At 42.9% G+C, this 15,894-nt stretch overlaps 1 protein-coding gene across 2 annotated transcripts in view; it reads right to left on the bottom strand.

Annotated features, from left to right (window-relative positions):
- stxbp6 (syntaxin binding protein 6 (amisyn)) overlaps positions 1–15,894 on the bottom strand; it is a 62,412-nt gene that overhangs the window by 39,265 nt on the left and 7,253 nt on the right. For both annotated transcript variants that reach the window (XM_080783731.1, XM_080783730.1), the window contains exon 2: positions 15,009–15,230. In XM_080783731.1, the coding sequence (XP_080639857.1) occupies positions 15,009–15,162 (154 nt within the window). In that variant the 5' untranslated portion in view covers positions 15,163–15,230. The remainder of the gene's footprint in view (positions 1–15,008; positions 15,231–15,894) is intronic.

Here is a 15,894-nt window from a genome sequence, read left to right as displayed (position 1 = left end):
CATGTTAATGATTTTTTCCAGACCTCCAGTTCTAGGAAACACAAAATGGGGGGACTTTTTTTTTAATTATTTCCACAGCTCTAAGGTATATTAATGACATAGTAAAATGTTGAAAATGAGTGGAATTAATGCCCCTTTAAGACCATCAGCACACACTGCTAATTATAACTCACGTACGTGTCATTACTATGTTAACAGTGATGTCACTGACTAATCCTTGATACGTTTGTCCTAGCTGGAGCGCATGTGTTTTTTTTGTTTGCGTTTTATTTTCCACAACTCCTGCTACTCAAACACTAGCGGATTATCAACCCTTCTACATTCAAGTAGAACTACCTTGGTAAAATAATGTGTCATTATAAGAAATATATATAAATGATGATTATAGTCCACTTCCTTGTTTTAGTACGGATGGCTTTCACATTGCAGCAATCCGTATCAGAGACTTGATTGATTGCGATCCCGGGTACGGTTGGGCGATCCGCTCCCGGGAACGGTACGCATCGCTCACACTACCAAAACATCTGCAAAGTGGTCCCGAGTGCACACCCGGGACCATAGTGTGAATATATGAATGAATATATCTCTGTAGAGAAGACACTGACACGTTATGATTTTAAGAAAGGCTTCGGAAAACATCCTCCCATTGTGATGCTGTAGCTACTGTTGTAAGCGATTCAGCTGCCAAGATAATAAGACAAGATAAGCCAAGATCAGTGTTAGTTTGAATCTGTGTGTCAAATTGAAACTGAATATAATGCAGGGAGTATACTGAAATACCAAAACAAAAGCATGTTGCTTTGTTCTGAACCAGGCAAACATACTCCCCAGGTCAGCGCAGCTTTGCAACATCTGACAGATTTCCTCAGCATGACAGTTCATCTGTGGTGTTGGCTCAGATTTACTGTATATCAGCATCCATAAACCATCTATGGTACTGACAGGAAGAACTATGTTGAGGGGTGAAAACTTTAGAAACAGAATATGCGTTAGTGCTTGCATGCACATGGCAAGACTGTGGCAAGCACGTCCACAGAGGGTGGACGTGCTTGAAATGATCAGCTCCATGAGCTTGGGCCGGAAGCTCAAATTATTTATGCAGTGCCGGGGGGGATCGTACCACACGTTTCAAGCCATCTAAAGGGTCATAAATCGGGAGAACATGCATCAACGCTGGGATAGAACATGTCAGACTCAATAGCAATGCTGGGAAAGACGGTGTCTGCTTAGACAGAAATGCATTAAAGCGAGAATTGTTATTCTATCATGTACTTGGCTAACTAGCCAAGTTTACACTGGATTTAGGCATACAGACATGGGATTACTGACACAAAATGGTGGGAAATTGACAATGATATGATATGCCAGAAGCACAGGGAACAGTATATGCATTACACTAATATAAAAGTATCCTGTTTTTGATTGATTGAATACTTTAACAGTTTTCATAGACAAGCCAAGAAAGCCTATGGCATGTTTCCATTGGGGTCATTTGTACTCAATTCCATTGAAAAGCAATTTTAGAAAACCGCAATTTTAGCAATTAGCATGCAAGAAAATCACAATACTGTTTCATACTGTGGTGCCTTGCTAGTTAACCGCCGCCCAACAGGTAAGAGTGCCTCTGGAGAGCAAGTGAGGCAGAGAGAAAGAAGACCGCGCCACAGCCTGGGCAGGGTTCTGTCCCACGCCATCTCTTTGATCAGCTGGAGAAAACAATATAAAAGCCAGATCTCTCTGCCTCATTGATAGATCCGAGACAACCACTTTATTTCACATCCCATTCTATTCTTCGATATTGTGAAATTGTTACTTACTGTTGTGTATTATGTGTCTCGTTATCCCAGGCATCATCGGGGCACGCGCTAACCTGGCAGACTAGTGCGTAACTAAAGACGTTTGTGATTTAACTTTCTGTAAAATAAACGCTACCTGGTTTGGCATACTGTGGTTCTGTCTGAGTATTCTGTATCAGTCGCCACAATACTGAAAGGAAATTACACAGAGTCACTGCACTGAGCAGCTGTGAGTTATCTACCAACATCGCTTTTTTCATCATTCTCCTCTGAGACAGCAGTGTTGATGACGAGAGTTGATTAATTTCACCTTTCCAACTGTGAATAGCACTCCATCTGCTGCATGTTCCATTGTGGGGTAAACAGGGTCCATTAACACATTTACAGGGGTTTTACTAAGCACTCACATGATCCCTGATGCCCATATATGGAGCTGACGGATTTGTTTGCGCCTGATGTCACGACGACACATTGAGGTTAAGACAACACACTCCATGGGCCGTGGCTCAGCGGTCCAGACACCTTGGCTGGTAATCCAGTCTGGCAGGGTTCGACTCCCGATCCCAACGGCCTTTACTGCATGTCACCCCCATCTCTCATCCCATTTCCTGTCAGCCTACTGTCTATCCCAAAAGCCACAAAAAAAACATTAAAAAAAAGACAACACACTCCATATTTGGGCATAGCCGCATTGTGAACTCCTTATATGGTTATGGCTGAGTCATGGTTACATGTCAGTAATAGGCATTCATTTTTGACATGAATAGGCATTTTACCCTTGACATTGACAATAGTCTACTACGTACCGGTATATCCATCCGTTTTATCTTTTCACTTCACAAGAAACATTATAGATCTACTGAGCAACACCTTGGATTGAGTATTCAGACATCATTTGACTGTGATAACTAATAACCTCCCACTTTCAATCTCCAACGACCCTGCTTTCCAGTAAGGACCATCAGACGCCCCTTGAGATATGTATGCCCCCTCCCCATTCCTCTCTCTCTCCACCTCTACTTAGTTATCTGAAGCCAAATAAACATCTAGAAATTGTTTGTGTTTACCCAGCAATCAAACAATTTTCCGCGTTGAGTTGATCGAGATAAATGATTATCTCCAGTGGGAGATAATCAAGGGAGAAATGGAGCATCACAGCGTATGCAGTCTTATTAGCCCTTGGCAGTACAGTTCATAGCAATGAAAAAATATTTCCATCAATACACTGTGAAATTTAGAAATTAGCTGAAATTAGAAAAGCTGCCAACTTGCGCTATGCACACAAGCTGGCCATTCAAAAGCTGCCAACTTGCGCTACTGCTGACTCCTGTCAACTTACTGTCTCAATCGGTCACGTATGTCGGTGTTGTCCCTTGGCCAATCAGGGACCACCGTACTTACCCCAACATACATACATACATACATACATACATACACATACCCAGCAGATCACCCAGCCAATGACCAAACGTACCTTAGTCACTGACATACGCAGCCGATTACAGTACTTGCGCGCTCTGCTTGTGAAAGTAATAAACTTAACCGTTCTACTGGGGACACAGTTCTTATAAATCCCTCATTCTTCATGCAATCCATTTTGTTTTAATAAAGCTAAATCTAATGTGCTGGCTAATCCATTTGAATGGGTAAATAAAGTGGATTATTAAGTGTTAAGTCAAGAAGGCTCTCAACAAGTTCGACAAGAACTGTGAGTCGCCCAATTATATGGATGGCTGCCTTTTACAAGGTCGGCAGACTCTGCACTCTGGATTATTTTAATATGGTTCTCTTTTCTTCTTTCATCTTCCCTTCTCCTCGCCTGCTTGATTTTCCCCCCATTGTGCAGTGTGCAGATGAAAGGCAGGAGGTGCGTCGTGTGCTAACACTGCTCTGTTTCCATGAAACAACAGCTGAAAATACTATGAAGAGGACTCCTGTCAGGTAACTGGGGAATTCTGCTGTTGCGGCCTCTGCCATAACATTAAGCCAAGACCTATGGTCAGAGTACACAGTATCAAAAACACATGTAGCAAGGACCAGATTTGGCAATAATTATCTCCTCAATAGTCGTCAAGTGTCCTCACTGCCCCCCTGTCTCCGGCCCCTTTTCTACTGTCCCTTGACATCAACACTTCCACATGTGTGAGCCACATTATCAAACTTCAAATCAAGCACAGTACAGTACACCCCAGCAGGGATGCCAGGAGCCAATCCCCATTTCCCTCTAAACACCTCTGTCAAAACAGGACAGAGAAGTCATCCGTCTCAAGGTTAAGAGGGGCCACACCTAGTTCTGTTGTCATAATGACCAGCTGTGTCTGCTAGTGGACCACCAGGTGGGGATTAAGTCTTTATGGTTCTGCTTCAAAGGCAGACAGACTCGTAGATAAATCTCTGTGCTGTACACACTCCTCCTGGGCTACTTTCCAAAGTGGTTAGAAATCTTTCGAAATCGGGCGTGAGCGAGGACTGAGGAGTCTCATGTTTGCGGTATACGCGTTGACATTAAGAACATTTGCCCTTGTGGGCTACCATGTCTCAACACTCTGTAAACAGACAACACAAATACAGCAAGGGGGGAAAAAATCACACTCGTGTGAAGTGAGGGGTGCTCTTATCATCATACATCACATTCCGTGCTCAGCTAATCAAATCATCACATCATTGGCTTCTTCACTTTTATCTTCAATATGTACTTTGCTCAGCCAATTAAATCATCGCTATGGTGTGATCAACCAATCATCAGCCAATGTTTGTGTTCACACAGACCGACAAAGCTTACCGCCCCTCAAAAACCAATACCAACCAACCAACTGCAGCAGCTCTGTTAACATTGACTACAGCCAACAGAAAACCTCAGGCGACCTACTGATGCAAGACTTTAGGAAGTAACAAAACCGTTATAGTTGAAGGCGCGCTCTACTCAGGGAGTCAAGTTGATAGTCTCTGTAGCTGATGGTTGGAGATTCTTGAAGATCAATGGAAAAAGAGAATATCCACACTCTAAGAGAGTGCGGATATTCCCTTTTTCCATAGACTTTAGGAAGTCCAATCTTAAATGCCTCTCTGTCTGATGGGGATGCAAAGAAACAATAACTTCACCTCTTCTCTTTCATTAACATTCACTCATCTGCTCATGTCCTCATCTCCAGTGGGAACAGGGAAACACTCCTGCGCTGAGCAGTGCACTAAATCAGGAGCTGAACAGCAGCGACGGAAGCCAAGGAGTGAGGCGAGAGGAGGAGGAGGTGGGGGATGCAACGGGTATTCTTCCAAACAGACAACCACACAAAACCTCCTCCAATCCAACCATCCGATTCCAGTTGGAGTAAATGGAACGACCCCACCACCCTGCAATTTCCATTGGAAAACCTTCCCGGGAAAACATAAAAACAACCCTACACATGTGACACCTACTGTAGTATTACAATTTAGAGAATTCCATTCCCAAATTCCTCTGTGCGAATTGAGCACAAAGCAAATGAGCACAATGCAAATGATTTTGTGCACATTCCTGCTTAGTGCACGGTTCGGTTGGCCAAGTCATAGACCGTGACGTAATGAGACTAGTACGACTGTGCTTTTTGGCTGTGATCACTGACTTACTCAGATTTGTGGGTCTTCGACTACTGGCCAATCACAGCGGGGCTTTCCGAGAACTGCGCTGAGCATGGAACACTACCTCTCCCTGTAGCTTCCCTAGTCCCTACCTCTCTATACTTGCGATTACAGAGCACCCACACAACCTGCCCAGCACGGAAAAAACACGGTCAGTGGCCAAAGAGTCAAAGACACATCGCTGTCTGCCTTCGTTCAAAATCTACGGTTTGTGTGTCTCACTCGGACACACAATATTCACGGAGAAACAACATGAAACCATGGCATTAGACTCTAGTAAGTCTCTAGTAACTCTAGTAAGTGCATAGCAAAATTTGCTCCGTGGAATCATCAGGAGGTTAAAGGATCGAGAGGGCAGTTGTGTGACTTGAATGTGGAATATAGACTTGATGTGGAAGGATGACGGACAGCTTGAAGGAGCTGTCAGAACCACTGAGGGACGTGAGCGTCCATATGTACACACTTGGAGATGCACATTACATGGACACACGCACACACGCACACACGCGCGCACACACACACACACACACACACACACACACACACACACACAGGGTCTTTTGTATGCATACCAGCACACATAACTCAGGCCATCTGCAGAGCACCTGATCCTTTCATCTTTCCATCTTCGCCTGCTGTGTAGGTACTGTATGCATGCATGCGAGACCAGAAAGCATGGGAGCTTGATGTTTTTGCGCATTCAGATGTGTGCATCTCTACTGACTGTACAGGCAAGAAGACTCAAGACGTACCTGGCACGGAAACTGTTTTAACACTGCATCTAGTATGCGTGCATGTCCAAATAAACACAAAGCCTTTCCTCTCCTTCCTCCTACAGCCTTAGAAAGATTACCTTTCCATCATCTCGCTCAGGTGCTTGTCATTCAACCCTCATCTCATCTCATCTCCTCTCCTCAGATCACTTGGGTGCTGAGGGCTGTTTTTGAGTGTTGCAACTATAGGGTGCAGCACTCCAATGCCCAGCAATGTCTGTCCTTGTGTATGCATGCATGTTTAGAACTTTAGAGTACCAACAGGTGACAAAGTGGCGCTGTTGTGGTTCACACTATGCACAGGTGCATGATGGGAAGCGGAGTTATTTTGCACCACTCACTTCAGACAAGTCAGATTTAAAGACCCTCATCCTGGCTGAGGAGAGATTTGGGGTGAAGGAATGAGACCACGTTTGTATGCGATGATGGGTGAGTTGGTCATTTCAAGTTTGGACCGCAGACGGGGAAGAAGGGCCTGAGGAAGGATGCTTATGGCGTACCACTACAAAGCAGTATCAGTTATCAGTATGAAGGCTGAACAAATGGATAGACACGAGTCGCTGTAGTGTTATTGTCATGTTCATGTGTGGGCTGTATTTCTCTCTGCTCGGTAAGTGCAGGCCAGCATCAATCTAATCTGTCTGCCGCTAACATCAAACCCACAGAAGGCAGCATTCCTCATAACAGAACACAGACGGACCACCCACGCCTGGTTTGACCTCCACTAACAAGCATTTGTCCCAGCTCCCTGAGATATTAAAAAGCTGTAAAAATCTATGAAATAAAATATACCCTGAAAATGGCCAATAAAACTGCATAAATCTGCGCTACCTCATGGGTAGATGCAAGGGCAATGTCACACACATACAAATGTATTATAGTGGTTGTCTTCATTAGTTACATGACATCAATAGTCAACTCAAGTCACAATGCCACAAACAAATTATTATTATAATACTGTACTCACACAACCATACGTACGCACGGATATGCACATGCACTTATACACACATATGAATCCGTATAATTAGCCAATGTATTTTGGACGGTAAAACAGATGAGATAAAACTCATCTGACTTTCTGATATGGCCATTGGCCAAGCAGCTTAATCTACCATTGAAGGTGTCCCATCCATCCCGCAGATCATTAATGTACAGTATGAATGCTGCACATGACAAATAGATGAATAGGTGTTCATGTGAATGTAAAGCAATATATATACAGTACATCATGCTGGAATTAATATTCTACACAGCTCTGCATTCTGAAAGTAGACAGAACAGAACACACCAATAAAGACTTTGAATGAATGTGTTCATTAGACAGAGAAACAGAGATGTGTTGGAGAAAGGGGGGGGGGGGGGGGACTGTTGGCCACAAGATAAAGGTTTCATGACATTAATTTTAATTTATTTTTATTATTTGTTTTCTTTTAGGATTTAACCTCAATTACCCACAAACAACCAGAGCTTTGAACATTCAGTGGATTGTCTGTGGTCTGCGGTTTTCTCTGTGTTCTGAAGCCTTTTGAGCTGCAGCCAGAACAGTGACATCTGCTGGCAAATTGTTATGTCATATATGGGATTTGTGGACTCTTACATCAGTCCGCTAATCAGAGCAATTGTTTGAGCCAGAAAACCCCAGACCACAGAAGATCTACTGAATGTTAAAAGGTCAGGGTTTGTGGGTGCAATTGAGCTCAGAAAACAATATATATAATATCTGGAATCGCAAACAGAATTGCGCTCACACACCAAGCAATCGGCATAATAACCCAATACATAGCATACAGTTAATTTTGCATGTAAACCAACCCACATGAACATGAATAGTCCTACACACACACAGAGGGCATGAATACACCCACATACAGTACACATACTGTAGGAGCCCAGCCCACACATATTTAACATATAGAATGTGAACAGTACCTACCTATTAAAAACTAACACAGAGAATGTTACTGTGTATCTGTTGTGTATCTGTTGTGTATCTGTGTTTGTGTAATTTCCCCTCCCCTGGGGATGAGAATATACTTGCTTTCCACTCTCCCTTTCCATATGGGGCAGAATGTTGGCTTCCATCTGTGTGGCTCGTTGGAACATTACTGGTATCCGCTAAAACGGTTCCAGCACGGCCAGACGGCCTGCTCCTTATTTCCGGCACTAAACCCTCCCTAACGCTCCCTTTCTAAAGGGTCATACACAGTTCATGTGTGCACACACAGTCTCACACACACACGTGGGCAAGTGGGATCACAGAAGAAATTTGGAGAGAAAAAAAACATGAAAAGGGCAGGGAGCGACTCAAAGGATAAAAGGGCAGCCGTTCAAACGGCTCATACACACAATCTTTCCATCCCAAATTTGAACATTTGTCATGTCTAACCCCAACCCTGATCTATCACTTCAAAATGGAGCACCAGCTAAATGTCCTCGTTATTACTGTCAATAGGAATTTTGAAAATGGTTCTTTCCTTGTAATGACCACATGTCCACACAGAAATGGAAAGACAGGAGAAGTACCACTCATATGAAGTTTTGAGTCCCTTCATGACTAATGGAAGGCCAATGTGGAAATGAGTGATCAAAGAGAAAGCATGTTGTTTTGGTTAGGTCTGGCACAGCAAACAGACTTGTCTTGACTACTATAGACTGATGTCAGGAGATCCGTCAGGGGAGGGGTGTGTGTGATTATAAAGGCATAGGAGTTTGTATGCTTGTGCATCTACAGCCATTTTGAATGCATGTATTTGTAAAAAAGTGCTCCTCAGAGAAGGTAGAAGTAGTCAATCTTATGTGAAAAAAATCTGGAGTGGAGGTATTTCCTTTGCCTCTACAGAGCGTGCATGCAAGGTTTCACATTGCCTGGGCCAACAGTCCTGGAGATTAGCTGCGCGCGCGCCAAACACACACACACACACACACACACTCTCGCGAAATCTTAGGCTACCTTTACACAGCAAAAACATAAAAATAAAATATCAGAAGTGCCTTCCGTTTAGACGGCAATGGCGTTATCAGGGGTTGAAAAGGTAACAAAGTGAAAACCTCTTCCAGAGCTTATGTTTATTAGCCAGTAGTCACTGTGATTTCTTCGTTTTTGAAACTATGCCTAAACCTAACCTCAGTAAAACTATGCCTGCCCAGGAGCCACGCCACGGGTCTATCCTAGAGCTGTGGTGGGATTCATAAGCATGCGTTACCGCCACCGAGCCATGCACAGTTTGCACACTACAGCATGTTAAATCACTTTAGCGTCTCAGTGTAAACCCTGAATAAAAAGTGAGAAAGCAACAGGACTTTGGCGTTTTCTCTACAGACCGTTGCTGTGTAAAGGTGGCCATAGTCCCGGCCACAACGTTTTGAGAGTAGGGTGAGCAACCAACGCAGGCCCCTTGATGACGCTACGTCAGCTTGGTTAGTCTCATGCCGTTTACTTGTCCTAGTACATTTTGCAAAATGTTAATGAAGTATTCAATCAATTAATTCGGCCCAAAATGCCTTTACTGTATATTATATTTATTCTAGGTAAAGAGATAACATAACACAACACCAAACACAACACAACACAACACAACACAACACAACACAACACAACTCTTATTCAAAATGTCTTCTTTTATATTCTCTAGTAGTTAATAATTTAGCTGGGGACCCCCTGGAACCCCCCAAGAACACCTGGGGGTCCACAAACCATACTTTGAACACACACACACACTGGTCTAGCACACTCCTAGTTCACAAACACTCCTAATGGCATGCATCTCGCACATGAATATTGTACGTGTGTGTGCGCATGCGACATGCGTGCGTGTGTGCATCTCGCCGTCTCTCTGCGTGTCTTTCCTTTGTAATTCAAACTGCATTCCATTAAAATGTTTTAATCACACATCCAAAACAGCTGGCGCCTTCTTTTTTTCCCTTTTTCTCCTAAGGAGACTCAAACATGAGGCTATTGATATATTGTAGGCCTGAAGCAATAAATAAGCTTTCTCTAAAGGATGAAGGGAATTGTATTTATATGTATTACTATTACACTGTTTTGTTGACTCATCTGCAAGATTTCATCCTGAGGCTGACACAACAGTTTGAGTAGAAACAGTGAGTCTTGTTTTCCTGTAGCAGGACTCCAAACTCTGTAACTATAGCCACAGCTACAGTATAGAGGTTCTTGTTCCACTGACTGGCCGATGCAAGTACAAGTACACTGTAAAATCCTCAGTTATAATTTCATTGAGTGTATAAATGGAACCACGTGGATCCAAATGGACCAGAAAGGATCCATTTTCCATTTGTACACTCTCAAAGCAAAATGAACACTCAGGATTTTACAGCGCAGAGAGGTAATGGCTTTCTACCTTGGGCAAACAATGCTATGAATGCAACAAAAGAACCAATATTCATAGAAGCTCTCAGGATTTCCACCTTTGAAAAGATCCTGTGTAATGGTGCTCCTTTACTGCTGCAGTAACAAGGCCAGTTGCATGAACTCCATATCACTGCTGTGAAGAGTGCTTTGTTTCTGCTGAGATAAGAAGTATCTGGAGAACTGCTCAGGACGTACCAAAAATAAGTCCCCAATGGGCAATGGCAGAAACTAAAGTGATCTCATCTTATTTTAACTGGCATCATTAAGTCTTCTAGTGTAGGGCCCGTCCGATAAGAATACTACGATACTATACCGATAACCGATTTTAGAGAGGGGACAATCACCGATAACCGATATGCAATAGATAGTGAATTTTTTAGCGGGAATGAAAACAGGCCATTTTCTGTGTGGGTTGTGCAAAGAAATTTTCCACCGATGATGATTATGTAAAGAGGTACAGTGAAAGTGATAGTACAAAACAAGCATTAAAGCAATGACTTTATTCAAGCTTTGTGTACTGTAGGTGTGTTTTTAGCACCGCATGGAATGTGATGATTTGATTGGCTGAGCACGGAACGTGATGTATGACGATAAGAGAGCGACAAAATAGGTCGTATTGGAGCCCTGACTGAATTACATATTGGGAGACATTTCACCAATACGATATGACCCGATATTATGCCAAATGAGGCCATATCGGTGGCCGATAGATTGGTCGGGCACTATTCTAGTGCATACATTTTCTTTACGCTACAGATATGTTATGTATATTACGTGTTGTTCACTCACAGTTGTGTCTCAGATGTGATTTTCTGGTCGTTCACGTTGGTGCTCTGCTCAGCTTGAATAGTGACAATGACAGTTTATTACACTATCGTATCCAGGAGTAGATTACATAACATTGTTTTCTGCCACAACAGCTATGTGACTGTCAATGTCTCTGTGTGTCCCCCCCCCCAAACACAGTCATGTTTACCAGCCATGCATTTTTAATAAGTAGGGCAGTGAAACACACACACACACACACACACACACACACACACACACACACACACACACACACACACACACACACACACACACACACACACACACACACACACACACACACACACACACACACACAGAACAATGGTTGGCTGGATTTACAGACTGCACATGACTAACTGTACTACAGGGCATGCCTTCACTACTGTATTCCCACACGCAATACACAACAGAAGGTCTGTTACTAGGAAGAAAAATCCCATAATGGGTGAACCTCAGTAGTGAGAAATTAGCTGTTGTCATGTTGGTTGTAGTAGTGATGGTGGTGGTGGTGGTGGTGGGCCACACCCACAGTACAGAGTACAGACCACATGGTGTTTTGCTATGATTCCATGTTGTGCATTCTGAATACATTATACCACAATGCTGGTAACACAGAGCAGGACATTTCAGTGAGATGAAAACTACAGAAAAAGTTGGCTTACTCCTTTTGAAATAATATCAGGACACAAAAGAACAGATTTTTAAGTTAAGCTAGAGTGATTAACATAACATTGTCGAAGCATTTGACCACAAAAAGTATGTATGCACAGTATGTATGCACAGTGAAATACAGTACTGTATTTACGCAGTTAATTTAACAGATGTACAGTAGGTAATAGTCAACAATAGTCCAAACTAGTTTAAGCAAAGACTTGTAGTGGTAGACCGTAGTTAGTTTGTAATTTATGCTGCTAAGCAAGCCACATATCGTTGCTGTCGGGAGGAAACATCATAACTCAATTAGAGTTTTTTTCCATAGATCAGTGCTATTGAACACCCTTTACGTGTGTTGTTTCAAAACATATTGAACCAATGGAAAGTAGTAAAAAACGGATTGGACAAAACCTCTTAACTCCATTGGACCTTCAAACTGTCTGCTAAAACAGCTAACTCCACCACCTCTCTCCTAAGTAATTTACAATATATAGAGTCTCAACACCAACTTTGATGAGGCAGTATTGCATCGTTTAACAAAATATACGTTTTTCTTCATTTCCTTAAAAATGAAAATTGTTAATTTCCTGAAAAACATTTTGGAGTTAGGTGGTTTCCTCCCGACAGCAACGATATGATGGTTTATACAAGAAAGTAAATTTGGTGTACTGTTGCTAACTCTGCAACAGTTACAAATTCACAAACACATGAGGACTCAGGGAATTGCTTTTTCAGAACAAATGGTGCCACGTGGAGCCCAGCATGCAAAAGTGGAACCGGGTGTTTGGATGACATAGCATGTGGTTTAAAAAAAAAAGAAAGAAATTAAATAACAGCCACTCTTCTATAGTTGGATATTTAAACGATTAAAGTCAGAAGGAAACATCCCAAGTTCTGATAGTGTCACACAGTACAATATCAGGACTCCGTCAAGAGTACAACAGGGGTGAAAACTCTCAATCTGGCGTTTCCTGTTACTCACAGATACAGAGAGTTTCATCAGACCACCTTTAAGAAATATCACACTAGTGTGAAGTGAGCGGTGCCTTTCATCACAATGGTGATGACTGATAATGTCAACAACATGGTGCCACGGACATTCCGTGCTCAAACGGACAGATAGACAAACAGACATACACACAAAGCTGTGCATTGGAGCGGCTTAACCGCTCAAAAATAATTTGCCGGCGCAGGGGTAAAGTTTCTGCCCACAACCGCTGAAACTAGCGGTTTGATTCCTCCATGGTGCCTCTGGCTCTGCCAGACACTACAAAGTAAACAATTGGCAGTGTTCGCAGCTGGGAAGCCAAGTGCTGAACGTGATCTCTTTAGCTGCTATTAGCAACTCCTACAGATTGGTCAGTGTGCCTGTACTGTGGGGAGTATAACTGGTTGGGATAGTGTTTCCCTCCAAATGTGTTACTGTATGTCCTCCTGGTGAAACTCCTGCCTGCCATTTGAATAGAAGCGGCTAGAGACTTCAAAGTATCAGATGGATCATGTGTTCGTTTACACCCTCCCTAATGAACTAGTAGGGGGTCAGCATCAACAAAAAACTACAATACCAGGGGAAGTAAATCATTTGCTAGACTACGTTGATTAAAAGCAGATTCTTTGTGCATCGGCATGGGGATAGTGGTTGCAGGAGGAGGCAAAATAATTAAATCTAATCTCTTTATACGTAGCTTAGTGGTGCAGAACAAAATAACCATGTAAACAAAATGTGTGGCAGGGCACTACAGTACAGTACAGTACAGTACAGTACAGTACAGTACAGTACAGTACAGTACAGTACAGTACAGTAACCCTCAGTTCAGACGGGTCTGATTTTTTACTTTTTTACAGCCAGGAGAGAATAAGCACTTTTGTCCAGCGATTTACCAGCCATTTTAGGGATTGTACCCAGTAGCCATCTAGTCACAAACACGTCTGTCACCCCTGATTCTAACATTCAAACTCCATGTCGGGCCATGAGCATTGACACTGCATATAGAGCGCCGCAGTCCCCGCCCCCTTTCAGAAAAGCGAGTGGCCCAGGAAGTGGAAGCCCCATGCATTCTCCCATCGGCACTTTTAATATAATTTATTTAAAGACGGTTACGCCGCGGACAAAGCCAATTCGGATCGTGACGAATCATGACAATGAACACAATATTTTGGGACGATCAAATCATTAGAAAGAAGAAAAGAAAGTCAGGAGACAACACTATTTGTTTTATTTTTCGTCTTATAAATTATTTGATCGGCCCAAAATATTGTGTTCATTGTCATGATTCGTCACGATCCGAATTGGCTTTGTCCGCGGCGTAACCGTCTTTAAATAAATTATATTAAAAGTGCCGATGGGAGAATGCATGGGGCTTCCACTTCCTGGGCCCAGAAGTACACCCAGAAATAACGGTCTAAATGTTATAGGATTTATAAAAAATAAAATCATTTCTATTCCCAGACAGCCTTTTTAGTGGATTTTTTTTTATTCCACCAATCAACTTTAGCTATTTTCCTTAGTTCCTCAGTTGCATGACAAAATGTTTTAAACAAAAACAAATTACCCCCAATTTCAAGTCAAACAATTATTCAATTTCAGACCTAATCTAATTAATTTAAAGGAATTGACCCCAAAACCAAGAGGGTGTAAGTTGATTAAGCGTACCATTCCACTGGCAGGAGAGACATAAACATGCTCATCAATGTGCGCATTAGTGGATGAATTAGGGGGGGGGGGGGGGGGGGTCTCCACTGTGTGTCTCTTAGTTCCAAGCTGATGAGGCTGACAGTGAGCATAATTACCCCACACAAGAGAAGAGAAGAGAAGAGAAGAGAAGAGAAGAGAAGAGAAGAGAAGAGAAGAGAAGAGAAGAGAAGAGAAGAGAAGAGAAGAGAAGAGAAGAGAAGAAATAAAAATAAATAAAATGCAGCAAGGGCTAGTACTCCACCTAAAAAGTAAAGAAATGATGGAACAGTAATAGTATTAAGTCCACCAACCTGAGAGGCAGATGAAGGTCTTGTAGTCTCCCTGTCCTCCAGTAGCCAGGAAGGGAATCCTCTTCTTGGTTCTGCGCTTCACCTCTACGGCCGCCAGCATCTTCTCATCATTAGGTGTAAACACCTCCTTGTTGATGGTCGACTTGGCACTCATGTCTCGAGGCGGCTAGCGATGAGCAGCTGACAAAGGGGTAAGTTGGAGGGGACGAGAACCACTCTTCACTGAAGCGGAGGAGACAGGGAGGGTATGGGCAAGAAGCAATATGTGAGATTTACTGTTAAGGAAAAGGGATGAGACAAGCCACTTCTAAAGCCTTCTAAACATTGTTACACATCAGGACACTGGAGGCCCAAATAACATTGTGAGCCAAAGAAATCAATGCCTTTTCAAGCAAGGCTGTTTTCTAGTGGCCAATCACTCCTTTCCTCAACACTCGTATCCAATCTCATTTCACACAGTTTCTACAGCTCGCTGCAAATGGCACTATAAAAGAATGTAACGACAGAGGAGGGAACCAGCTCCAAATGTTAGGCAGGCCTCCCTGTTTCTGTGTGTTTGCGCCAATCTCCAAACTTGTCTCTCCAAATGCCTCAATATTCTCCTTATTAGGCGCTTCCCCAGAAATGACTTTAACCGAGATTGTCGATGTTTAAGTCTCGCCAACAGATAGACCAGCAGTGGTATTTCTATTATTACAGTCATCTAGGCTGGGGACTTTGTCTCACTTGGTGACCGTCACATCATGGCATTGGGGACAGAGTTTGTCACCGGCTGATGGTGAGTTTGGGAGACAGGCAAAACTGAGCTCAGTCAAGCCAACTGTGCTTAACTGCAGGATGCGGTCATAAAAAGTGGGTTAATTAGGTCCAAATGCTCTCAAGAGGA

This window comes from Protomyctophum bolini (assembly GCF_963924005.1).
Source record: "Protomyctophum bolini genome assembly, chromosome: 15".
Classification (NCBI taxonomy): domain Eukaryota; kingdom Metazoa; phylum Chordata; class Actinopteri; order Myctophiformes; family Myctophidae; genus Protomyctophum; species Protomyctophum bolini.
The sequence above is the reverse complement of the archived record's forward strand: the minus strand, read 5'-3'. Positions and strand labels throughout refer to the sequence as shown.